Raw genomic sequence first — 26,808 nt, forward strand, 5'->3', positions numbered from 1 at the left:
GCCCACCCTGTCCACCCCGGGTACAGCGGGGTTCCCTTCGCCGTCTGCTTCTCAGAGATGGGGAGCCCAGTGGCCGCCCCGTCGTGCTGGAAACTCTCTCTCCTCTTGGCGTCTCTGACGACAGAGAAGGGTAGAGTGTGTGTGAAGGCTGGGAAGGGCATATGTGTCTGGGGAGCTTTGGGGGGTGGGTAATGAAGGGATTTAGCTGGAGACGAGGCCTGAAGGCAGGAAGGGTGATTGGGAAAAGGATCCACAAAAGGTCTGGACTTGAGTCTGGCCAGTCACGCGCCCGCCTCGTGGTTTTCAGGGAGCAGTGATTGTGACTTGTACAAGCCAACCCCTGAGTCAGCATCTGGCGGAGAAAAGACGAGGCAGAGGTGGGTTAGGAGAGAGGGAGGTAGTCCGAGCCCAGCAACCCCCGACTCTCCTGGAAGTCTAGAAGTCTCCAGTAGAGTTGAAGCTGAAACTTGCATTTCCCATATCCCACTGGTATTTTTAGCAACATCATTTCTCATTGGTCTCAGTGCAACAACGTGTTATTATTAATGTAAATTGTTAAAGCTTCCTGAAATACAGACGTCTAACATTTTACAGTTCCTTAGTTTTTTTGTTTGGTTGTTTTTTGGTCCCAGCAGTTTTAGTTGCAAACTTTCAGGTTTAGGGTAATTTTTGTAACAGACAGAAAAGCATCATTTACTGCCCTGCATCCCATGACTTACAGGTGGAGTAGCATAAAAAGAGCCGTCAAATGTATATAACGCCATCTCTCCAGCTGGAAAGAAAACTTTCACCGAGCTTTTGTATTTGCACCGTGAAACCCTCTGATTTTATAACATTGTATATTTTTAAGCAATATAGGACTTTCTCTCATGATTTTATACCACTTTGGGGCCAGGAAAATATTCATTTCTTATTCCTCTGCTTTGCTCAAGTCCTCAACCTAGGAATCAACCCGCTTAAGAAACTTCAGTGATACTGTCTCCCTGGTGACTTTTTCAGTTATTAGAATAAAATTTGGTCAGATCTTTTTCCACCCTTCCCTTGCTTCCTGTTATTTACGAACGCATACAAAGAGGGAAGGACGTAAAGGGCTTAAATTTTTTTTAGATACCGATAAGAAAGAAAGGAGTGGGAGTAAAGGTAGCAGAGGAGTGGTTATAAAAATACAGTTGGTTGTAATATGGTTAGAAGGAGATAGGTTGGTGGATAGACGATAGATAGATAGATAGATAGATAGATAGATAGATAGATAGATAGATAGTTAGATAAAGATAGATAGGGATGGAGAGAGATTGTGGGTGGATGGATGGATGGATGAACCAATGGACAGATAAGATGATAGATAGATAGATAGATAGATAGATAGATAGATAGATAGATAGATAGGGATAAAAATAGGGAGATAGATCCGGGTGGGTGGCTGGCTGGCTGGCTGGCTGGATACGATAGGTAGGTAGGTAGGTAGGTACGTAAGGTGAGAGATGATTGATAGATACAGCTGACAGGTAGCTTTGTACAGATCAGGGTCACCATCAAACCCTCTGTGTATTTACTCCTTTAGTCCTTGTACATTACTTTGGTTTTGCATTCTTAAACTTCTTTCAATGAATATATCTTTCCTTACATCTTTGCTTTATTATCTGACAGATAAGGTTATTAACAGAAAGTGATATTAATATTAATTACATGATACTAAAAATTTTATGTCATGAGGAAACGGATGGTTATTTTAAATGACTTAAAATTTTACTCTTTTATAGGAAGAAACATTTTAAGCATATTTTGTTATAAATGCTATTTTAATTGCTACATTATTTCTGCAGTGGGATTTTTTAAATCTTACTACATTTGCAGGGAAATGTTTGTCTATGTCAGAATCTCTTAAAATGTGTACTGATTTACAAGGAAATGATTATAATTACATTTAAAATACAGTATTGGGGAGCTTGATATTATTGATAAATACGTTATACAATTCCCACACCTGATCTCTCTATCTGGTTGCAGTTCAGGATCTCAGCTCTGACGTGAGAGTTGCTCTCTGCAGCATTTAGCCAAGATCGCAACCATACCAGTTACCTTTTCACGTGGGCGTTCCTATATTTCAGAGTGTTTATAAGCATATAGTCCCTAGCTGGACTCTGAAATTATAAAGCATAGCTACTTCGGAAATGTTTTCTATGTATCATGTAATTAGAAGACAGAAAAATGTACTTCAAAATTTTAAGCTTAATTTTACAAGATTGGAAAACTCACCTTGCAGCCAGCTGTTGGCTCTTGGTTCATTTCATATCAAGCTTTGCACTGATGCAGAAAGTGAAATAAGCATCTCCACTCCCCAAAACAGCCCTCAGAAATCCTCTGTCTGAGGGCTGTTTACCTTCGATGTCAAAATGTCCCGAAGCACCACCTCACCGTCTCCCTTCGAAGACGCCTTTATGGTGAGGGTGGGTGCAGAGGGAAATTGAAGTCTGGGGGCCCATCAGTCAATCAGAAGGCAGTGGTAGCGCCAGCAAGACATGCAGTTCAGGCCCCCAGATGAGATTTGTAAGCCAGCAGCATCCATCCGGGCCACCCATTCTGGAAAAATTATCATCCTATGATACCATCTAAAGCAGTCAAGGTTCGGCTTATTGCCTGAACCAGCACCTGGTTTTTATTCACGTCTGTCTTCCCAGGACGCTGGCAAAGCTATAAACCAAAGTGTTAGCCATCAAATCACGTGAATACGAGTTCCTGGACAGTTAATTTTTTTAAAAGAAACTATTTGTCCTTTCAAACAATATTCATTGTTTCCCCTTAGCACTGTGTTCATTATGCTCTGTTTTTCACTTTTAAAATTCTTTGGTTTCTAGAAGCCTGGATGATAGATGTACTCGTGTAAAAAGTGCCACCAATCAATGGATGTGACATCCGTCCGTCATGGGGCTAAAGCGCAGAGTATCGCACTGGTGTCAGTTATGCATATACTTCAACCTACTCTAGGAAGCCTTTCTTCCTCCTCCTAGCAAGTGGGTTATAACTACCTTATCCCTCCTTTCATTTTCTGCAATAATAACTTTGCATTTTCCCTAATTATAAAACGTTACATTTTAGAAAACTTAAAAATGCAGAGAAGCTTTTTGCTGTTCAAACAAAAAAACTCCTACCCTAAGCTTTTAGTTTGGGGGATGTGTCCCCTTCCAGTGCATGTGTCTGTGTTCTTACTTATTTCCAAAGGTTGGATTACATCGTAACTGGCTTTAATTGTAGATGTGTTAAGTTTCTCTATCTAAGAATAGTTCAGGCATAGGAAGCCATCTCCGTGACGAGCAGGGGACTCGTTAAGTGAATTACAGTAAAAAGCCCCACAAAGGGATGCCACAGGGCCCTGACCGTGTTGCCTTCCGTGTCATCACTTGGAAAGATGTTCATGGAAACAGTAGGTGTCGCTGTGCTGTGAACCGGCTTCAGCATCACTCTCGTGTGGTCCCACCCACTCTGGGGCCTGGTCCCGTGCCCAGCTGGGGAACCTCTCCCCGTGCACACATGGCCCCCCTGCCCTCATGTCCCATCAGATACCACCTTGTCCGTGAGGCCTCTGTGTCTCCCAACTTAAAACTGCCCACAGATCTCTTCCCTGCTTCACTGCCTCCATCCCACTCTCACCTTCCGACCTTTGTAATTCACGCGTTGATTTCATCATCTGTCATCTTCCCCACTAGAATGTACGCTTCTTAAGGGCGAGGACTCCATCCAGTTGACCTCTTTGTTCCCAGGGCTGAGAACGGGGTGTCCAATGAGCTCTCCCTCAGGCTTATATAATGTACCCTTGTTATTCGCCCTGCGGTAGCCCTGGATTAGAGCTTTAGACACATTGCTCGTTCAATCTATTACAGTTCTGTGTGGCAGTGCTCCTTTTCCTCCTTTTACATGAGACAACGGAGTCTTAGAGCGTCTGAAGAACTGGCCCCAGGTCACGCAGCTGGCAGGATCACGTGTTTTATGCGTAGATGGGCTGGGAAGGGTGTGTGGAAAGCGTGTGGGGTGAGGGAGTTATATGAGATCTTAACTGTTTTGCCTTGTTCTCTTTTCAGCTTTCAGAAAAAAATACCTATTATTTATGTAAAAATTTTTTTAAGTTATTTCAAATATGAATTCTGTAGTTAGAAAAAACACAAATGAAGCCCTGAACATTTGAGAATTTCCACTTGCACTTTGTTAGTAGCAGATATACTTCAGTTTGCAACTTTAATCGATCAGAAAAGCGTGGTCCTTGACTGGCATTGGCAAAGCCAAGAAGAGCAGGGCAGGCGGGGGGGGGGGGCATTTTCTGGCATTTGAGGCTTTGGGGGCGGGGAGCAGAAGGGGAGCTGGGGCGGGGGGGCCACAGAGACCGAAGTCAGGAGGCCTGGGTCCCTGGCCCCATTTTGCCACTTGCCACGCAGGGGAGACAGTTACAGAGATACCGGGAGACCCAGTTCAATGCAGAGCAACTGGGTAGAGTCATGGGGAAGCTCTGCAGAGCCCGTCCTGTCTCCCGGAAAGCAGACGTTGTACCGGCAGTAAGTGGAATTATTCACATGCATGAAGCGTCCGTGGTAGCATGAATCACAGTTTCATTGCATTTCATTTCGTTGCATTGAGCAAATTGCACTGTTTAATAGTCAGTGAATGTTCTCCTCTGTGTGGACCTAGAGCAAGGCTCTGAATCCCGGTCCTGCGCGGCCCCTTCTCCTGCCCACACAAGCACGGGTTGAACAAATTGGCTTCTTCCTGAGACTTTCCAGATGTGAAGTCAGATATAGCCAGATACTTAAGTATATAATTTTGTTATTGATTTTCTTTCGTGTATTCAAGTTGAATTTGTGGGAATTCCCACAAATTCCCTGGTAGTCCAGTGGTTAGGACTCCGTACTTCCGTTGCAGGGGGCATGGGTTCGATCCCCGGTCAGGGAACTAAGATTCTGCAAGCTGCACGGCACGGCCAAAAAAAAAAAGTTGAATTTGTAAGAACAATGGCTATAACACTTCAAAAGAGACTGGAGGCAGGGCTGTGCTTTTCGAAAGAGCTAGAAGATACTGTGCAGTTCCTAATTATGCCGCACCTCAGCCTAGTTTTCTGCGCTGTGTCTCCATGTCATCGTTTTGTTCTCTTTCTTCACAGTAGAACAGATCTGCTCAACCCCCCTGAGCATCCAAGGCTCTACAGATTTGCCACTTGGAGAGCGCCTCCTGAATCCCATTCTTTTGCCCGTTTTGCATATAAAGCTTATAAGCGCCAGGCTCTTTTCACGAATATCAACATCTTCTTTTCTCCATTTTCCACTCACCCTCACGAAATAAGGGCCAAAACACGTTGAGCTGTCCTAGCTACCTCAGCACCCTGGCAGAACCGAGCGAGCCCGGCCGGCCACGCTGCACCCCACCCCCTAGCCACACCCTGCGGCCTGCGGGATGTTCTGGGAACTCAGACAACTGTAGTTCTAAAGGTCAGACTTGGTTCCTCTGGAAAAGACAGAAGACACTTTTTCACCTGTGAAAAAGTGTCCTGGGATCCAGAATTAGAAAACGAACTTGAATTTCATGGAAGAAAATATGTAACGCCTATTTTTTTCCTTCTCGGAGCCAGAGCCAGGAAATCAGAGAAGACGCTAAAACCAGCAACGAAACCGCTCCCAAGAGCCCTTCGCTGCTGGGATATGGAGGGTGAGGTGATGGCTAGTTAAAGGCGCTCAGGGTCGGGACACATGTGCGCTGCAGGCTGAGGCTGCGGGAAACGGGTGGCCGTGGGGTTATAGCCCCAGTGGACCTAGATGAACGTGGAGTAAGGCCTTTCCAGTCTCGTGCTCAGGGGACCCTAAAATCCCTCCCTCCTCGGATTCCCGGAGTTTCCTCCACCCTCGCAAGTGACAGAATCCCAGCGATGAACCGGAGAAGCCGCCCAGTCCCAGCCTCGGCTGTGCTGCGGCACACGTCACCGGCTGTGCGGGCAGGGACAGTTGGCGAGAGTGTGTTCGAGAGAAGATTATGGATGTTCGGAAACCTTCTGCAAGGGCGGAGGGGAGAAGAGGCAAAGGCACATATTCCTGAGGAATGGGGGGCAGGGGCACGGTGGAGGCAGCACACGGAGGCCTCATCCCGGCTGGGGAGGCTGGTGGGGCGTCACTGCTTCTAGCCTCACCCCAGGGGATAATAGGCAGCAGTGGGAAGAATGGGAAGGAGCCGTCCTTGGACGGATAGCAGGCGGCCGATTCCACTCCTCTGCTGGGGCGCCGCACCCTTCACCGACCCTGGTGCCGGCCACGGGGTGGGGGGGTGGGGGCTGGGCTTCTGCTTAGGGAAGAAGAGGAAAATGTCAGTTATTGTGTTTGGGAACACAATCTTATCTCTCATTTTATTTCACGGAAATTTCCCCAAAGATCCACCCTAGTATCTGATTGAACTATGTTGACAAAATTTTTAGCCACGACAAGGGAAATGCTTTGAACTCAAAGCAGATCCAACTCAGGATCTCCAAACACTTTCTTTTTTATTGTATTTTATTGCGTTTCATTCTACTTTTGCCAGGACAAAGCCCCAATTCCAAGACAGTGCGAGAAGTTAAAATGATAAAATTAGAGTAGTACAAATGAAGTCAGTTCTTTTTTAAAAAGAATGTTCTGGAGTGAAGGCTAAATTATTCATCGCTTTTTGTCAGGAGTAATTTAATCTTAGTTTTTAAACACCGTCATTAATTTTAGAGGTTACACTCCGATTTCTCATTTTTTGTGGAAAAGACAAAATAAGAGTCACTCATTTGGCCAATATTATTAAACCATTGAAAAAGGGCCAGTATTATTAAACTGCTGAAAAAAGGCTGTACTTTAAACACCACTTCAGAAATGAAATGATTTTTGGTCTGTGGTTCTGAATGGAGATATTATTCATGGTATCTTCATCCATGGGGTTATTGGTAAGGACAACTATCCCAAGTATAATATTCGACAGATTTTCTGGCAAGTTAAAGATGATTATCTGTCACATAACAAACTTTCTCCAGCATTTACAAGTCCCAGGCGTGTTTTTGGTTTGTTTTTGTTTTTTTGACTTGAGATTGACATGAAACGATCATGAGATTGAATAGCATAGAACACAAAAATTTAGGGTAGGTTTTATTTTATTTTATTTTATTTTATTTTATTTTTATTTTTTTTATTTTTTTTGGTGGTACGTGGGCCTCTCACTGTTGTGGCCTCTCCCGCTGCGGGGCACAGGCTCCGGACGCGCAGGCACAGCGGCCACGGCTCACGGGCCCAGCCGCTCCGCAGCACGTGGGATCCTCCCGGACCGGGGCACGAACCCGCGTCCCCTGCATCGGCAGGCGGACTCTCAACCACTGCGCCACCAGGGAAGCCCCTAGGGTAGGTTTTTAGAGGGGCTTTTTGACTTTGAGGAAACCTTACTTGCCCAAAGCTTAATAACCATAATTATTAGATTTCCTTTGAACTCTGTTCTTTTTGTCATTTTCAGAAATGATGGCAGAGTGGGATTAAGGTTGTGGTGACCCTGCATTACTCATTAGGCTGGGAAACAGGCCTAACCTGGGGTTGGACCAGGCACAGCAGGTGACTGTCACCCGAGTCAAGGTGGCTCATCTGAGGACCACTGTGTGCAGCCTTTGTTCCTCACGGGTGCTGTCCGTGAGAGTTACTCACTTTATTCCAGTACGAAATCAGCAGTATCCTTGTAACCTAGGTGATCGGGATCTTGGCTTCGGGTGCATATGGCACCATGCCAGCCTGCCAGCCCCTGCACGGACTGGGCAGTTTGGGCACCATCAGAATGTAGAGCTTTTCGGGGGCTTCCCTGGTGGCGCAGGGGTTGAGAGTCCGCCTGCCGATGCGGGGGACGCGGGTTCGTGCCCCGGTCCGGGAGGATCCCACGTGCCGCGGAGCGGCTGGGCCCGTGAGCCGTGGCCGCTGCGCCTGCGCATCCGGAGCCTGTGCCCCGCAACGGGAGAGGCCGCGACAGTGAGAGGCCCGCGTACCGCAAAAAAAAAAAAAAAAAAAAAAGTTACCTGTGTGGGCTTTCCTGGTAGCGCAGTGGTTGAGAGCCCGCCTGCCGATGCAGGGGACGCGGGTTCGTGCCCCGGTCCGGGAAGATCCCACGTGCCGCGGAGCGGCTGGGCCCGTGAGCCGTGGCCGCTGCGCCTGCGCGTCCGGAGCCTGTGCTCCGCAATGGGAGAGGCCACAACAGTGAGAGGCCCGCGTACTGCAAAAAAAAAAAAAAAGAATGTAGAGCTTTTGCCAAATGTAGGAGGCTCTAACTCAGGCTCCTTCGAAAGAAGGAGAAACCTTAACTGCAGGTTTGGCGTGGAAACGAAACAGCCCACCCCGATCTACTCCGTTGCCCTCTGGCTTTGGGGAACCTTTTATCATCCTACCTAATGTGTATTTGTGACCTGGTCAGTATTTTAAATACAGTTGTTTTAATAGTGTAATCAGAAGTGAAAGGTCATTGGCCTCATCTTCTTCATACCACACCAGACTGATTCCAGAATTCAAAGTACAGACGACCTGAATGTCTCAAGTTCTTTATTCAAATGAATTCAGCCCCAGCCCTCGACCGCCGCTAGTTGGAGACGTGAGTGAGTTGAATACATCTAGCGTCCAGGCAGAGGAAGTTAGAGGTTAGCCCCAGCCTTGGGATCTGCATAAAATATGTAGCACAGTCATTAGTCATCAGCAGCAGGTTAGCAAAATGCTAAAACGGCAGGACAGAAATACGGTGGCAGTTAAAGAAATTATCTCACGCTTTTCCAGAAAAAAATGTTCATAGGACAAATCCGCACATTTAACTATGGAGTTCTTGTCCCACATTTTTATGAAAAATGTTTATTCTGTTAAAAGGGTCTATAGGTATGAAACGGGTGACCAAGGCAGCTCACGATGCAAATCTAGGTAAATGTATTCGGAGTATCTCTTGCATCCACACATCCAGTATAGGATTACAATTGGATTTGTTTGGTTTTTGCGCTGTTAATTGTATCTGTTTTTTTAAACACGTAGTATCTTCCTGCTCTTTTCCCAGGACCTAAAACAGTGCTTCCCACAAAGCGGGTGCTGGGTAGGTATTTGTGGACTGGCCTCTGTGTGCACACGTGCAGGCGCTCTCCGAATATGTAGTCAAGGTCATGCTCGTCCAAGTGGGGAGCTGTGTCACCTTTGGTCCCCACTGGTTGCCAATTGCCCTGCTCCAGCTCCAGGCTTTCTGTGCGAGACCGCTGAGGGGGGATTACCAATGGAACCCAACCCTTCAAAGTTCCGCCGCCGTGGGCTTAGTGGCTCAAGGTGGGAGGGAGTCCCGCCCAGTAGCCTCCGATCCACTGACTGGGGCGATTGTTAGGGCCCAGGTGTGACGGAAAGGAATAGAGTTTCTGAGGCTTGTGGGGCCCCTCTTTCAAGCGGCCCGGCGTTTGAGGCACCTGATACCATCTCTCAGTGGCGTGCCACCCAGAATCAACAAAGGCTTGGGAACCACAATCAAACCTCCTGTCCCACGGTTTAGGAGACAGTAGTGAGATGACATAGAACAAGAAGTTTTTCAAGTATCATTTTAAATGTTGAGAAGATATTATTTCTATGACTTTGCAGATTACCATTTGAGTTCATCCAAAAAAAAAAAAAAAAGCCATCTGTTGAGTTGAAACATAACATAATGTTACGTGTGATGATGCCCAAGGGAAATCTAGATCTTTTTAAAAAGAAGATACAATTTATCATCTTCATAGGGTGATCATTCATTCTACAAAGGGCTCAAAACTGTGAGGATATTTAACACAGATTTTTCAGCTGGCATTTAGATAATATCTAAAACCTCTAGGTCATAGATATACAGTGATAGATATATGGATTTTTGTTTCTTCCACCATTCAAAGACTTTCCTTAAATGTATGGGTTTTTTGTTTGTTTGTTGTGGATTTTTTTTGGTGGTTTTTTTTTTTTTTGTGTGTGTGTGTGTGTGTGTGCTGCAGTTTGTGTTTTGGCAGTTCTTTTTTTTGAAAGATTTTTTACTGAGCATCCATTTTTGTTGTTTGGTGCCTACTGGCTGCTAAGCATACATAAAGAAGTTAAAACTCAGAGGGACACCACCAAATAAGGGAAGCATCCCCCAGAACCAAGTCACAGCACTCAGAAGGCAAAGAAAGGGGTGCAGTGTTGTGTGGGAGCTGGGAAGAGGGGCCAGGAGGACTTCACAATGAGGGTCGTCTGGCCCTGGGCTCCCACCCTGGCAGGAATCTGTGAGCTGTCTGCTGTTGGCACTGCACGTCATCCAGCTTCAATCTCGGGATGTCTAAGAGTGAACGTCCCAGATCCTCTCTAATAGTTATCAGAACTTTTGCCCCTAAATTTATAATCTTCTTTTGGTATCAGTAATGTATGTTTTTTGTGTTGCAGTTCTGTGTTCAGATTCCTTAGTTTCAACTTATTGGATGATTATTCTTTTTTCTTTTTTTTTTTTAATTGAGGCATAGTTGAGGTCCAATATTAGCTAAGATTCAGGTATACAACATAGTGATTCACAATTTTTAATGGTTATATTTCATTTATAATTATTACAAACTATTGGCAGTGTTCCCTGTGCTGTACGATATACCCTTGTAGTTTATTTTATACATAGTAGTTTGTACCTCTTAATCCCCTAGCCCTGTCTTGCCCCTCCCCCCTTGCCTCTCCCCACTGGTAACCACTAGTTTATTCTCTATATCTGTGAGTCTGTTTCTTTTTTACTATCTTCACTAGTTAGCTTTTTTAGACTCCACATATAAGTGATACCAGTATTTGTTTTTCTCTGTCTGACTTATTTCACTAATATCCTCCAAGTCCATCCATGCTGTTGCAGATGGCAAATTTTCATTCTTTTTTACGGCTGAGTAATATTCCATTGTGTGGGTATATAAATGTATAGATAGAGGTAGATAGGTATCTCACACCCTCTTTATCCATTCATCTGTTGATGGACACTTAGGTTGCTTCCGTATCTTGGCAATTGTAAATAATGCTGCTGTAAACATTGGGGTGCATCTATCTTTTTGAATTAGTGGTTTTTGTTTGTTTATTTTTTTTAATAAATTCTACCCAGGATTAGAATTGCTGGCTCCTATGGTAGTTCTATTTTTAGTTTTTTGAGAAACCTCCGTACTGTTCTCCATAGCGGCTGCACCGATGTACATGCCCACCGACAGTGTAGAGGGGTTCCCTTTTCTCCACGTCCTCACCAGCAGTTGTTATTTGTGGATGACTATTGTTTTAAAAAACTTGATTGCCCTTTGTGGCCATGTTTACGTGGTTGTCAGGATTAAAGGAGGCTAAGAGCATGTCAGTGACCCTCCACGCCCACCTAGATTACCCGTCCACTCAGCATCTATCATCGTCCGTCTCCTGTGTGAGTCTGTGTGAGTCTGTGTCCAGTGCGTGTTTATTGATAATATCCCCTCACCAGGACATCAGCTCTCTAGCACAGGAGATTTGTTTTATTTGCTTCCGTTGTTACAGCTCTGGAAGAGAGGCTGACGGGGCGAGTGGGACTTTCTGTCCATCCATTTGTCTGGCAGTTGGTCAGTACCACACTGAGCACAGGGTCCAAGCCCTGGTGGTGGTGTGTCCTCTTGGATTGGTGTGGGACGTGAGAGGAAGAGGAGAGTCAGGGTGGACCAGGGCTGTTGGCCTGCACACCTGGAGGGTGGAGTTGGTGTCGGCCAGGATCTTGGAGAAGGAGCAGGTCGGGGTGTGGCAGGCCAAGGGCAGGTGTTCAGCAGTGCTGTTTTGCCCCTTTTACATGTGCAGATATTGAGGCCAGAAGAGATGAACTACCCAGCCACGTAGCCAGGTGGGACTTTGAACTGCTTTTCTGATTCCACAGCTGTGCTAGTTCCTTCTTCTGGAACTCGCCCTGTGCTTCTTCTCTTCCTTTCCCCCGTCTGCATCCCTCTTGGGCCGCTTGATGCCGTCCATTTTGAGGACCGTGGACTTCTTCATCAGGAAATGGTCAGGGTAGGAGCTGAGATGTGAATCAGCCCCCGGGCTTCAGGGACCTGATGGTTTGGATGCCTTCGCACACTGCCGTGGTGGGGGCGGGGGGCACAAAGCTTCTGGGAGCGGTTTAGCATCAGGTATCCAGAGCCCCACAAATACTCATTTTCTTGGGCCCATCCCTTGAAAACTGCCCTGATGCAATAATTCCGAATATGGAAAATATATGAAAAGTATTGATTTATGGTCAAGAATTTTTGCACACTCAAGCACACTCTACTCGTTAGATTATTTACCTTTTCGACATTTGACCCTGGAGCAATGGGATGGTATATCCCAACCAGGTGACCTCCTGTTTTAGTCTGGGCTTCTGTATATCAGGTTTTCTTAAAGCTGGGGACACCATCGCTCTGCTTTTTCAAACCGCGTGATATCAGTAGATTAAGAGCGGGTACGGGTCATGAAGAAACAGCCTTGTTTTGATGTATTTCTGTACCTTGAGAAGAAGGAACCGAGTGAACATATTCAGGACCCTGGACAGAGCCCGCTGGGGACTTGCAGCCCCGAAGCTGGCCTTCCCTGCCTCAGACAGGACCATTTCGTGGGAGGGGGTTGGGAATTTGATTCCAAGTGACTTTTAATAGAAACAGCTAAGTTTCTGAAGATGGGGAATTTACGTTATCGAAGAGGGATCATGCATTTAATTAACTTCTCTACCTAATTGAGTTTTTTTCTAGACATCTCAGCCGTTCCCCAGCCTGCTCAGCCAGTGGAGCCTCCCACGTGAGAGAGAATCTCTTTGTCATTTAGCAGCCGTAAGCGCCCAACCAGAGAAATGGTTATGGCTGATTATGTAAAAAGAGATGAGTGCCTTTACATTTTTTCGGAGTACGCTGGATTAATTTAAACTTTGTGCGCTTGATTCAGCCAAAAATCAACTAGAGGACAATTTAATTTTTGACCCTGAAATATAAAATCCTGACCTGCATTCCCCAGATCGGGCGATGGTATGAGTACAGGCTGACCATCCGGCATGAGGCAAAAGTAAAAGGGACTCAAGGCTACGCTTACAGAGCCTGCCGTAGTGGGCAAGAAGGGACAGGTGACAGGTGATTCTGGATGCAAGGAAACGGCCAGAGGGGAGGCGGATATAGCTCGGGGAGGGGGAGGGTGTGAGGAAACTTGAGAGGAGAGTGAGGCTGCTCCGCCCTTGGGCATCTGCTCGCTGCACAGGACAAGGGGGAGGCCGGGACGGCTCCCTCAGAGAAGGACAGAACATCCCAGGGTCCACCTTTTATCTGAGACCTGGAACCCAGGTCCTGGTGGCTGTCTGGAGGCCCGGGCAGCCACATCCAGTCCCCACACCCAACTTGGTGACCTGAGTCTTGTGAACGGCCTTAGCTTAAGTTTCTGAGTGTCCTCAGGCCCCCTCGGACCCCCTGCTCTGACACCGAACCTGCATTTTGCTTTTCCCTCCTGTTACCTTCTTCTGTCTTCCCTGTTTGGTTGCGTTGTAGCATTTAACACAATGGACCCCCGCCCTTTTCTTTTGTTTTAAAATAGCGTTACTGAGCTAAAACTCACAGCCCATAAACTTCATCCGTGTAAAGTCTACAATTCAGTACTTTTACTATATTCACAGAAATGTGCAGCCATCCCCACAGTCGATCATAGAACATTTTTCATTGCCTCAAAATGAAACCCCGCACCCTAATTAGCGATCAGAATTTGTGGGTTGTTTTTTTTTTTCAAGGCTGTCGTAGAAACATGTTTCAGAAAGTAAGGGCTTCATGTAAATGAAGACCAATTCCAACGTATTCAGCTTCGTTGACAGAGACCTCTGGGTGTAACTGGACACAGCCCGGGTAGGAAATACTTCTCCCTATGTTTTCTCTCCATTCTAGCCCCTCCTATTGTATTCCTTTCCTCCCACTTTTGTAACTCAGTCTAACACTGTGTTGTCTCTCCCTTTTCCCCAACACCTGTCATCTTCCTGGGCCCCCCGCAGTGTCCCTGCTGCCCCTTCTTCTGACACCGTGTACCTCTGTGTGAGCGCCGCTAGCTGCAAAGGGAACCGGACAATATGCCGGGCTCTGAAACATCTTCAGAGATTGGGATTCAAGTAAACCTCCTCCTGTTGAAAGCTCCCGTCAAAAGGACTGTGAGAAGGGGTGAGGTTTTGAACTTCACTTCACACTCACCTTTTAACAGCAGCCAGGATGTTGTGATTTCCTTGGATGGCAGAGGTGGCCTGTTCTTTATTTACCAGCCCGCACATCTCTCTGAGCTTCAGAAAGAACAGAGCCCTTAGTGAAGATCCAAATTAGCTTTATATTGTCGGCTTTGTCTTGAAGGGAATAGGTTTTAATTAACTAGCTCCTACAGTGACTTCATCTTGAGTTTTTGGAAGGTTTTAACCCTCAACTGATTCCCCTCCACCCCAGCCCGGCGCCGACAAATAGGCCTGTCTTTGATCATTTTGAATTCTTTTAATACCAAAAAACAAAGGTTTTTAGTAATATATTGTCCCTGATCCTGCCAGATGAGTAAGTTGGGGACTATGTGAAAGTGAGAGAGAGGAGAGCTAATATGCATTCACGGTCGGTCCTTTTCTTTTTTCCTTTTTTTTTTTTTTTTTTTAATAGAGATTCAGGCTTCTTGTGAACATGCATTTTAAAGCAGTTCCTATCTCTCATCAGCGCACAGGAAATAACAGTCAGCCTGCCCTCAGAACCCCTGGCAGCTCCTCCAGATAGCGCGGCGGGCTCCCTGCAGCAAATTCCCGGTGTCCGCTCTCCAAATCAAGCCCAGTACGGAAGAGTGGAGGGCGACACATCCCTCCAGAGGGTCCACAGCTCCCTGAAATGAACTCCAGAGCGGGGAGCGGGGAGGCGCGTTGGACGTGCAATGGCGGTGGTTGTCGTGGTTATAACGCTCGCAGGGATGCTCCCCTCCCCCCCCCCCGCTCCTTCCCAGCGAGGTGCAGAAGAACGCCTCCCCCGCCATACACATTTGGAGACCCTTGGGAGAAGCAGGGCTGTGGGTATCACAGGCATGGAGCCCGGTCTATTTGAATATCAGCCGGGATAGCAGAAAACCTAGCCACACACCTGGCACTGGCGGCCGTCGCCGAGGCATGCTCCCTGCAACAGTTCATCAAAAATGGCCCAGCTAATGATCGGCTGGGCAGATAATCGGACGAGAGTTAATTGTAAGGTTTGATATGGCATCTTGTCAGCCGAGATAAGTTGTCACGTTTTCCACTTGAGCTGAAACTAAATGATTGTAAAATAAGTTATGAGTGTCCTTGGGCCTGTCTGCCGGAATGATGGCTAAGAATACATTCCGGGCGCATCAGTCTCAAGCAGGCTGCTTGATATTTATGCGAACGGAATGTTATTTTATTCTCCCTCTGGTCATGCTTGTCAGCTCTCCGAGTGAAAAGTGAAACTGCTTCTTTGACTCATACTTCACGTACTGAAGCTCGGAGAGACTGCAGATTGTTACCATTATTGCTTGTATTATATATTTTTGGGGGGTGTGCGTCGAACATTGATGCCCGATTGGGAGGAACTAATGGCCGGCCTTGAGCGCTCGGGACGGCGGTGGACCGGCCTATCCCGGCTCAGCGCCTCGTCTCGGGGGCTCCGGTCCCTCCATCAAAGCCGGTTTAGAGGTGGCGTAACGAGGCGCTTTTGCCGTTTTTAATTTGGCCTGGCTTTCTTCTTTCCGCGGCCCCCCCTCCTCTGCTCTCCGCGTGCGCCCTCCCGTAGTTAAGGCTGTCGACGGCACCGTCTGTCCCGATGCCCAGTAATTGATGCAGAAGAAGATGCATTATTTGTACTGCGTTCTGTGGGCTCATTTTCAGTGTCTGGGGCCGGGCTTTCGGGGCCTCTTCAGTTTGAAGGATACCTTGTCAGGCAAGAGGAGTCTGTTGGAAATGGGAAAGCACAGCATAGACGCCTAGTGCGTTTTGATTGCTTATATTTTAAACCAGGGGAATTTTAAATGACTCCTCTTGGAAGGGAGTTCTCCCAGTCTAGAAGCCGGGCATTCACGTACCGGCACCAGGACTCGGGACCCAGTTAGCTAGAAACGGGAGCTTCCTCGACGTGACCCCCGTCCTCGAGAACGGCCAGGGCCGCCAGGGCCCCTCTCTCCTCCAGGCCTCCCGGACCACGCGTGGCCCTGCCCCTCTTTGGCCTCTGTCACGACTCACACTCCGACCTCCTCCTCTGGGCCGTGGTGCAGGTCCCCTCGCGTAGTGGGCGCTCCGGGTTCGTGGGCGGCTGCCTTGCCTCGCCCCGCTGTCCAGCCCTGAACTGTGCCTGCTCCTGCTCGCCCCACCCCAGAGCATCTGGCTTTCCCAGGGACTTCTGTGCCCACCCCCTTAGCCCAGCCACCTGGACGCCTGACCTCACAGTGGCTGCTTTCCCTCCTCCAGCCAAAACATTAGGAGCACATGTCCAGGGCCCGGACCGCAGTGGTGGAGCGCTGACACAGGCGGGGAGGAGGCACGGGAGGAGCTCAGGGCTCCAGCCTCACCTGCAGGAGGACCTGGAAAGTCTCTACACTGGGGCAGTGATGGTTTTCTTGGCGGTACCTTGACCCTGTGAGCAGCAAACCAGGCCGTGGACGGGAAACGCTTCTTGGCCTCCGAGGGACTGGTGCATATCCCTTACTTTATTCGTGCTCTTACTTGTCTGGGAGAGAATTCGTGGGGCTTACCGGTGCTGGTCCTGCTTCCTGGTTTCATCATCATCACTGTTGCTGTTATTACTAGATGACAACCCGTGTCATCCTGAAAGGTCACCTCCCTTCTCCCTCCCTTCCTCCAGGGGCCAGGGCAGGACCTATGTTCTTCTGTTCTCCTCCTCCCCCCCCCCCCCGCCCCGCTGGGGGCTTCCCCCGACCTTGGCTCTCTGTCACTCACGCTGGGTCCTAGTGGCCCGAGCAGCGGTCCCAGAGTCATATTCCTATTTCTCAAGGGAGGCCATGGGGCCCGCTTGCCTTTGCTCACCTTGGTGACAGCAGACATGAGGATGGTTCCTCACCTTCTCTCTGCGTGTAGGTGGCACTTCCGTTTACACATATGTTTAAATCTGTGCAGTTGGTGCACTCGCCGTAGATCTGATTCCCCCTTTCCATCCTCTGATCAGATAGGCATCCTCTCGGTCACTGGAATCAACTCGGGGACAGGGATTTTCACCCTCTAGTCTCCGACGTGACCCGGGTGCCTAGGCAGAGCTGGCCCCCGGAGCACAGAGGGCCCACGAGGTGGGCGTGGTCAGTGGAGGGGTCTATTAAGGGAGATGCTTTGGCGACGTAAGTAGACTTTGGTCACCGTCTCAGCTACTCACCTAAAAATAGGTTCCAGAGTGCTGGAAACTTACCCGACCGGCTGACTGCGGTTTGACACAGAGGCATATGCTTGTGGTTACTTTTAAAACTAACTCGCAAAGGTGATTCTCTGTTACACACCCAAAGCAGTGCCGTCCACCTGTGTTAAAGCCTCTGCAAGAGAGAATCAAGTCTTTCTAAAACTCAGTCCCACAGACATGCCTGGAACCCCCATCATTCATCCCCAGGGCGTTTCAGGCTGTGTCTTGGTGAAGAGGTTGAAGGACATTCCTGCCTTCGGAAGGTGTCCAGTCAGCGAAGAGACAAAGGCACGGGTGGCGGGGTGTGCCGTGTGGTGAGGGCCACCTCGCCGAGGAGGCGCGGAGGGCTGGACGGGAGGCGACCGCGGGCGATGGCCGGAACGGGGCCTCTCCCGGCCGTCCTCCTTTGGATCCCAGGACCCACAGCTTCCTAGTTTCCCTCCCAGCCAACTAGTGTGAGGCCTGGCTGCGGCTTCCCAGCCAGGGAGGGAGCCAGGAAGCACGTGGGGCGCTGCCGAGACGGGCGAGGCTGTGGGGATGCCCGGGCCTCAGCGGGGGCGTGTCGGGCAGCCAGGAGGAGGGCAGCCCTGGGGGCTTTGCCTTAAGACGGAGCGGAAGCCGGGTGGTGGCTGGGTGAGGGCCCGGAGATGGCGCGGCGATGCGGCCCGTTCAAAGCAGGCAGGAGAGGGTGCGAGTCGCCAGGTGGAAGCCAGCGCACCGGGGAGGGGCGGCCTTGGCAGCAGGGTGGGGCGAGGGAGGCCCCCCGGGTCCGTGGGGACCGGGAACAGGAAGGGGGGTGCCCTCTTCCGGTTGCTGCTTTTATCGTCTCGTGGTTTTGTCTGCAGTGAAATGAACGAGGGGGGTGGTGTGGAGGGCAGGGTGTCAGGGGAGCGGAGAAGGGATGATAGAGCCTCTTGGAGGGGGAGGGAGGGCTTTACTCCCAGAATGCACTGGATTGAAGCACAGGCCAGAGGTTGGGCCCCTGTCCCACCCCACCACTGTAAAGGGGCCACACAGTAGAGGAAGCAGTTGGCATGGTGCTGTTCTCTTCCATCCCGGGCCCGAGTCCTGGGGCGGCACAGGTAGGGGTGGAAATCGTCGATCATGCTGGGGGCTCTGGTGGAGGTGGAGGCGGGGGGCGTCGAGGCTGAAATCTGCAGGAGCAGTGCCTGCGATGTCCTCCCGCGGGGTAGGGAGAGAGATGGAACGGGGGGCGGGTGTTAGTCGGTGAGGATAGATGGGGCCGGTAGCTGGGACCTGAGGCCCCGGTGTAAGTGAGCTGGACAGACTGGGAGTGGGGGTGGGGGGCGGGGAATAGAACCCAGAGGGCCGGGAGGTTCCTGCAGCGGGCGGGCCGGGGCCGGGCCAGGAGAGCAGCGGGTGCGGCGGCAGAGGGGAGGAAAGCGCTTCACGCGGTCACGTGGGAGGGGCCCAGAGATCAGGATGCTGGAGGGAGTGCCGGGGAGGCGCCAGACGTGATCACAGGTCCGGGGGGCGGGGTGAGCTGCTCCCGAAGCAGTCAGTGAAGGGGCGGGACCTGGGGTCTTGGGCAGCGAGCGGGATCCCAGGGCACAGGCTTCAGAGGGGCCAGGACTCGGGGAGAGGAAGAGTGGTGTGCAAGCAGCAGGGGGTGCTGGGAGGACGCCCTGCCCACCTGCGTGCTTTGTGGTGCAGGAGGAGACGTGTCCCCCCGGGGGAGAGCCAGGGTAGCTCCAGGGAAAGGGAGCCTCGGGGAGGGTCGCTGGTGTGAGGGACATTGCCCCCAGCCCTCACAGAAGAGGATTCCGGAGGAGGAGTCTGAGAGGTAGAAGAATAGAAGAGCCCTTCCGAGTCCACAGGTTCCTCACCACTGACGTTTCGGGCAGGGCGGTTTTCTGCGGCAGGACGGTTTTCTGCGGCAGGGCTGTCCTGTGTGTTGTAGGGTGATTTTCAGCATCTCGGGCTTCCGCCCACTCGATGCCCGTGGCACCCCGACCCTGCTCAGTCTGATGACCAAGAATGAGTCCAGACGTTGCCAGATGTCGCTGGGTGAGGGCTCCCCGTGGTGAGCCAGCGGGTTCCTGGAGACACGGAGCCACGTGGGGATAGACCCGCTGGAGTTGAGGAAGGCCGTAAAGGGTGCTGATGAGCTTGGCTCTGATGGTCCCTTAGGGGAAGGTGGGTGGCATCGCTCGCAAGTAGTTCCTTCTCGAGATTGGCGCTTGGCTACTTTCTTCAAGCGAGTCGGGAATCTCCCCCTCAATTACACATATTCTAAGATACTCAGAAACCTTGGAAATGAGACTGCCGTGTCCCTGTCAGTTACTTTGCGGAACGTTTCCTGCAGCTGGAAGGGGTGAGGGGAGATGCCTAGAAACAGGCGCCTGTCATTTTGGCCTCCAAAATGCTGAATTCTGAGCCCTGAACCAGTGAGTTTAAAATCCAGCCCAGGTAGGATTCTGAATTAGAGTGGTAATACTTCTGTCTGTGCTTTGTGTGCGTATAGAAAAGGAAACAGTGATTTAATTGAGCAGAGAGAGTTCCTTAAGGAGAAGACGTATTAAGTGGATTTCCCTGTCTTGTTTTTAAATTGGCAGACATATCTGTAAGTTGGGTACCCATCTAGCTTTCAACAAAGTGTTTGACAAGAGGCTGTTCCATAGTTTCTTTATAGGCAAGTTCAAAGGTGTCTGAGCTGGATGCACAGACAGTATGATGTTTCCAGGTCTTATTCGGTGATCACTCAACAAAGCTTCTGGTTGTGGATTGGTGAGTGGAGATTCCAGGCTCTGTCTTGACCTTACCTTGTTGAATATCTTTTCCATTGATTTGGATGAATACACAAAGTTGTGTGCTCAGAACAGCCAACAAGAGCTAAGACAATTGTGAAGATAACCCAGTGTGGGGACTTGCCGTACCTTATGAGGTGCCAGGGTGACTAAAGCGCCATAGCGTTCAGGACCATGTGCTGATAGAACACAGATAGGTGAAAAGATTACTGGAGAAGCATAGAGAACCCAGAAATAGAGCCACCTCACACATATGGAAGCCTGTTATATGACCGTACAGCTTACGTATATATTCTGAGCATCTTAAAAAGAGGTACTGGTACCCACCTTAAAGAACTGCTGGATAATGGAAGGGACCCAGGTGTCCCTATGATAACGCCGCGTCCATCGCGTGCCCAGCATCGGGCGGCTCAGGGTGGGGGAGAGCACCTTCAGCTGCCCTGGGAAACAACCATGCCAGCTACATCCAGATAACGGACAGACGGCCAAGGGCAGGAAGCGCCAGCTTTAGGATCAGTAGGGGTTCAGAGATGAGAAATGTTAGTTTGGGAGAGACTGTGACATAAGGATTAAGAGGCGTAGTTGGGAATGAACATTGTGCATTGAATTGAGGGGACACCTGAGGGACAGAGTGAAGTAATGAAACGCCACCCCTGCTGCAGCAGAGAGGGCAGCTGTCTCTGCCTGCGCCCCTCATCTGCCTCCGCGACTGGAGGGTCATTGGGACCATTGTTTCCCCGTGACCTGTCACCACGCCCGGCACAGGATGGGTTCTTAACACTTTAGAGTCAGAGAGGATGCAGTCAGAGGGTGAAGACTTCTGAAACCCGGGCAGCAAATACTTGAAATGTACAAAAATATTCATTGTAAGGTTTGAGCATTGACTAACACGTGAAAGGGTTGCTTTAGGATCAGCCAGTGATCTTGGGGTCCCCGGACCCCTTAGCAACATCAGGCAGCTTCTGAACCCTCTGAAATTGCACACAAGTATTAACTAGACTAGCCTTTTTTTTTTTTTTTCTTTTTCTGGGATGCCTACAGCTTTCATCTGATATTCAGTAGGATCTAGTATTTAAAAACAAAAAAAAAACGTATGTAAGAATTGCCACTTTTAGAAGATTCGTATGGCGGAAGACCGGGACAACTTAAAAGGTGGCAAGCCGGCAGGAGAGAGCCCTCCTGCAGTTAGCTGTACCGTCCAGGCCTCGGGGGTAAGGATCGGACCCAGGATGAGTGTGGCTTCGGTGGAGAGCAGGTGGGAAGTTGGAAAGAGAATGCAGAAGAAACGGCCACTTTGTGGCTAAAGATGCAACCTGGAGCCCCAGACTCCTTGAGGCAGGTTCTCCTGCAGGAGCCGTGGGTTGACTCTTCACACCCCTCCCAGGACAGGCTCCCAGAGGCCTTTGCTCCACAGGTGACGGGGATATGGAAAGAAGCTTGACCCTTCCGACCGTGCGGATGGGCAAGGGGTTGCTGGTCTTAGGGTATCAGGAAGTTGCATCCTAGGGCTTTCCTGGAACCATATTTGTAGCTAAAAAATACGGTGTCCTTTAACGGTTCTCAGTACGTGATAAAACGTCCTAGAACGTCAGAAAATGAAAAGATTTTAAATTCATTTTGATTTCGAGTATCTTTATGTTTGAAATCATGTCATCCTTCTGTTCAAAATCCTGCCAGGCTCCCCATTTCCCCCAGAGTAAAAGCCTGGGTTCTAGACAGTGGCCAAGCCCCTTCCTCTCTCCAGTGCCATTTGCTGTGAGTCTCCCCTCACTGGCCCTGGCCACTCGCGCCCCCCTCTGCTTCTGGAACACACCAGGCGCGCACACCTGGTCTTCGGGCCAGGTTCTGGCAACTTCCTCCTGCCCCGGGTGCACGTTCACCTTCTCACGCCTTTACCACCTTCAACTATTGCCTCACGTGCCGCCTTCTCAGTGAGACCCACCGTGTCATTTAAAGTGGCAACTCCCCCTCACCGCGCTGCTGCCTCCCCATCGTCCACCCTTCGTGCCCCCCTTTTCCCTCTCCAGCTCTCACCACCTCGTAATGAGCTCTGGGTTGTGGCCCCACTACTGTGTCATTGCTACTCAGACGGGAACCTTTATCTGTTTTTCTCAGTGGTGGGTCCCGAACATCTGGAAAAGTGGCTGGCCCACAGTAGGTGCTCAGAAAATACTTGTTGAATGAATGAAACATATCGCACAGAACGTTCTGTCTTTGGAGTTACAAAGATGCTGAGTCATGAAATACAGAATTCTTAGAGCTTTGGAGGTGTTTGGATCGTGTTCCCCCGTCACTTTCAATGGGTATTTTCCCGTTCTGTTGAATTCCATGTTCATTTCAGGTGTTTTCATGGCATTCTGTTCTTCTCTCTGATGAAGTGCAAACAGACATAACAAATTGAGAGTTTCACTTCCAGTGAATGATCCCATTTTGTGCACTGGTTTTAAAATTTTGTAAGTAGCGTCTGTGAATCAAAAATTGGCTGGTCTACTATGGACTTGCAACCCTATTGCTGGACGTCAGTGAGAGAGGGAGGTGGCGTGCTGATTTTCACCACTAATAAACTACCGTACGGCCATCCATAATGTTGGGGGTAGAGGACAGAGAATCAGGAATACCTTTATCTTGTGTGCACACACACGGAATCAGCCCCATTTAAGATGACACTTTCATATGGATCCCCAAAAGTCTTTACTTCATTCCTAATATATCACAGTAATTACGGGAAGAGAAAAATAAGTAAAAAAAGCTTCCCACCTCCTGCTTTCCTTTTCCAATTATGCAAAATAGAGAATTTTAGAAGTAAGACAGAGAAAGAAGTATCATATTATACTGCTTATCTGTGGAATCAAAAAAATGGTATCAATGAGCTTATTTACAAAACAGAAATAGGGTCACAGATGTAGAAAACAAACTGGTTATCCGGGGGGGAGGGGAAGGGGGGAGGGAGAAATTGGGAGACTGGGACTGACATATACACACTCCTATACATAAAATAGATAACTAATAAGGACCTACTGTACAGCACAGGGACCTCTTCTCAGTGCTCTGTAATGACCTGTATGAGAAACGAATCTAAAAAAGAGCGGATATATGTGTATGTATAACTGATTCACTTTGCTGTACAGCAGAAACTAACAACATCTTAAATCGACTAGACACCAATAAAAATTAAAAAAAAAAAAAAAGTTGGAGAAGCACTGGCCTAAAAAAAAAAAAAAAGAGAGAGAGAGAGAGAGAACTTTAAATTCTCCAGAGCATAAGGATGATGCCAAGAGGAGAGCCTGCTTTCGAATTGCAGGGGCGCTATGCCCTTTTAACACGGGGTGCTCTGGGCCTCTGGTCCGGGTGTTATTTGCGGAGCTCGATATGGCGCTGGAGGAACGTTGCTATAGTGCTTTTGCGAAGTCTCCTGTTTAAGTGTTGACCTCTGCGTTCTTTTGCCTTTTCCGGTGGCAGACACGGGGCTCGGTGACTCGGTGTGCTCCAGCCCAAGCATCTCCAGCACCACCAGCCCCAAGCTCGACCCGCCCCCCTCCCCTCACGCCAACAGAAAGAAGCACCGGAGGAAGAAAAGCACCAGCAACTTCAAAGCCGATGGCCTCTCAGGCACTGCTGACGGTAAGGCCTCCCGGGACTTCGGGGCCAGAGTCCGCGTTTCTGAAAATTAATTTTTATTTGTTCTCATTCGTGGAATCATTTGTCCTCAGAACCACAGATGCACAATAACGCGGGCCAGTGCGTGTGCTTTCTGTTAACAAGGTGGTGCTAGGGGACCCTCTCTTCACTCACTGATTCTCGAGACTGTTCAACCACAGCAGCTGTCTTACCTGCTGGCAGTGGCTGCCCGGTCGATGGTACCGCTGGTGTCCCCTCCATAACGTCTGGTCAAGTTGTTTGGTCTTCCCCGACCCCGGCAACCTGGGGTCAGGGTGTCTGCTCCAACCGAGCTCTGCCATGTTGTCTTCCTCCAAGAAAGATCGGCGCCTCCTAATTTAGGAATCTTCCCTGACACCGGTAGGCTTAACTCTAGTACGACAGCCACTCCGATTCTGACTTTCAGCGACGTGTGATGATAAACGCCCCTTCTATTAGTGTCCGTCAGTCTTTTTGTTTTGTGAGCTGCATTAGTATTCCCGCTGGCACAGTTTGTCTTGCTTCTCCTTTGACTTGGTGAAGTCAGGTTTTATTCTCAGCGATGGCCCGATGTGATCTTTCAGAAGCGGCTCCTTCTGATGGACTTATGTTTTTTTATTCCATGGATGCAAGTGGAGATACACACGCGTGCACACGTACACACACATTATGGGAGGTGAAATTAATGTAGTTTCAATAAGCAAGTTAAACAGATACTTCAAAGGGAAATTAAAATTCCAAAACATGGTTGTGTGACAGGAATAATTATTGGTGAGACCAATAGTGGCAGGAGAATCTGGTTTCAACAAGGATTCCATATACACTGGAAATACCCTTATAACCGATACCCTTTTTCTCTATTTCTGCCATACTTTTTCTGAATACTCTTTTGTTCACACTGTAAGCTTCAGTGTTAAAGGAAGTGCCTGTTCCCTCTTAATATCCAAAGATGAGCCTGTAAACCCACAACGCATGTGTTAGCAGGGAAGGAGCAGAGTTTACAGTACACGCTCTGTGTCATTTACCGTAATCCCGTGAGGTTGGTTGGTGGTGTTTTCGGTTATAATGAGGAGGCTGGGGTTCAGAGTGTCAGGGAGCTTGCTGGGGCTCTCACGGTGGCAGGGAGGAGTCTGAAAGCCCTTCTTCTTGGCCACATTTCTTACCATTTTGCTTCCCATAGCTTCCTGCTAACAGGTTTAGCCAATAAAAACCAATTCTCTCCTGTTATGATAAATGAGGATGATTCTATTATATCAGCAGTGGTGAAAAATAATGATTATGGATCAAAGCACCCACCCGGACACCGCTGACCTTCCCCTTTGGAAAAGAAATCGGCCACAGATGCTGAGCATTGATGAGACACCTTCCAACAACTTCAGCAAAAAGCCCCCAGCCATGCACAGATGGCCACACCCCACCAACAAAAGGACTGAGGTAGAGCCAGGAAGATGCATGGCCTCTCAGCAGGGTGGGGAACCGGTGCCCCACGTACCCAGGGGAGAGTGAGATTTGCTGTACGGAAAATGCCCATTTCACGGATAAATATCTTACCGTGTCTGTCATGTGTTTCCAACCAATGACTTTTTTCAGAAGCGTCTGCCACTTGGTAGAAACTGGTGATCAAGTCCACCAGTCACTGCGTGACACACATTTTACACATTCTCATCATCCCAGCCACCTACCGACATAGTGAAAGCTGAGTGAATAAGGTACAGCCTGAAAGTCAATTAGTAGTGGTTGCCTGTTTAATCGGGCTGCGGGTTCAAATCAGCGTCCCGGTCATCCAGTGAGTTTGCAGACAATTTGTCGAGTGACTGTAAGCTTGTTGGACGCCTGAGATGTTTCCATCTTCCACCGCCTGAGTTACTGAGGTTGTACTGTGTGCTCCAAGCAACAGCCTACGACGAGGCTGAGGCAGATCCTCAACCCCAAACCGACCACAGACCCTTTTATTAAAGGGCCTTACTGCCGAGGCAGTGATGCAGACCGAAAGACAGACTCCCGGCCACCAAAGAAGCACCCAAATTAGAAACCACAACAGCATCTCAGGCATGAACGATGAGTGATGGTTGTGTGTGTTCAGAAGTTCAACACTAGTGATTAGAGAGGAAGCTGGGCCTCGCTTTGTAGTTAAGAGGACTGTCTCTGTGATGCCACAGTGTGACGTCTTTCCAACAGAAAATGAGACAAGTACTCTGTAAAAAGAAAACGTATGATTTTTCCCGAGGAAAAGTTACCTACCGACCTATAAATGAGTCATTTTTTGGAGACAGACTGTATTACATTGTATCCAAGGCACACTATTTTTTTTTCTTCACATTTTCGCATCTCTGAAGTCAGAATGCATCGTTCAGTTGAGATCATTTTCGATTCAATGATATACAGTATTTTTTAGTACTCTTAGCAACTCTTATTCATCAAAGTGTATTGTGGGCACCATCAAAACTAAGCCTTCTGTTCTTGAAATGAAAGCTAGTTGTATATTTTTAGAGGGTTGTTTAATTTTAATTGTAAAAAAAATATTTCTCTTTCCTGCAAAGCACTATGACTTGTCATTACCAGTGTATTCTCTTTTGCTTAACCTCATGCTGGAAAGTCGCAATTGCAGATGCAAAAAGTTCTCTAGACGATGTCCATAAAGTAGGTGAATTGTGTAGTTTTTGACATACCCCATTGGAACAGATGACTAGACTCAAATCTCTTTAGAGTATAAGAAAAATAAAATTCAGCTATTTCAGTCAGGGTCCTGGGAAAAACATGGCACCCTCAACTGGGTCGTTGATGGGAATTTTCCACAGGGACTATCTACAGAGGTGTGGGCAGGGTGTGGGAAGAGCTCTAGGGGTGGTGCAGACTCCCAGAGGGGTGACGGGGAAAGGAGGTGCTGGTTATGCGGACCCAGAGAGGGCGGTGTCTGGGGGAGGTCTCCATCAGGAGCTCTGTCCTTCAACAGAGGGACATGTGCCACCCCAGTGACCAAGAGGGTGAGGGAGCACAGGGGAAGCATCTAACCTCACTCTCCTCCCTGCC

At 48.9% G+C, this 26,808-nt stretch overlaps 1 protein-coding gene across 14 annotated transcripts in view; it reads left to right on the forward strand.

Annotated features, from left to right (window-relative positions):
• AGAP1 (ArfGAP with GTPase domain, ankyrin repeat and PH domain 1) overlaps positions 1-26,808 on the forward strand; it is a 568,640-nt gene that overhangs the window by 413,885 nt on the left and 127,947 nt on the right. For 9 of the 14 annotated variants that reach the window (XM_067027214.1, XM_059055294.2, XM_059055295.2 and 6 more), the window contains one exon: positions 23,602-23,763. The exons of the other annotated variants lie outside the window; for them this stretch is intronic. In XM_067027214.1, the coding sequence (XP_066883315.1) occupies positions 23,602-23,763 (162 nt within the window). The remainder of the gene's footprint in view (positions 1-23,601; positions 23,764-26,808) is intronic. 14 annotated transcript variants of the gene reach the window in all.

This window comes from Kogia breviceps, chromosome 2 (assembly GCF_026419965.1).
Source record: "Kogia breviceps isolate mKogBre1 chromosome 2, mKogBre1 haplotype 1, whole genome shotgun sequence".
NCBI lineage: Eukaryota > Metazoa > Chordata > Mammalia > Artiodactyla > Physeteridae > Kogia > Kogia breviceps.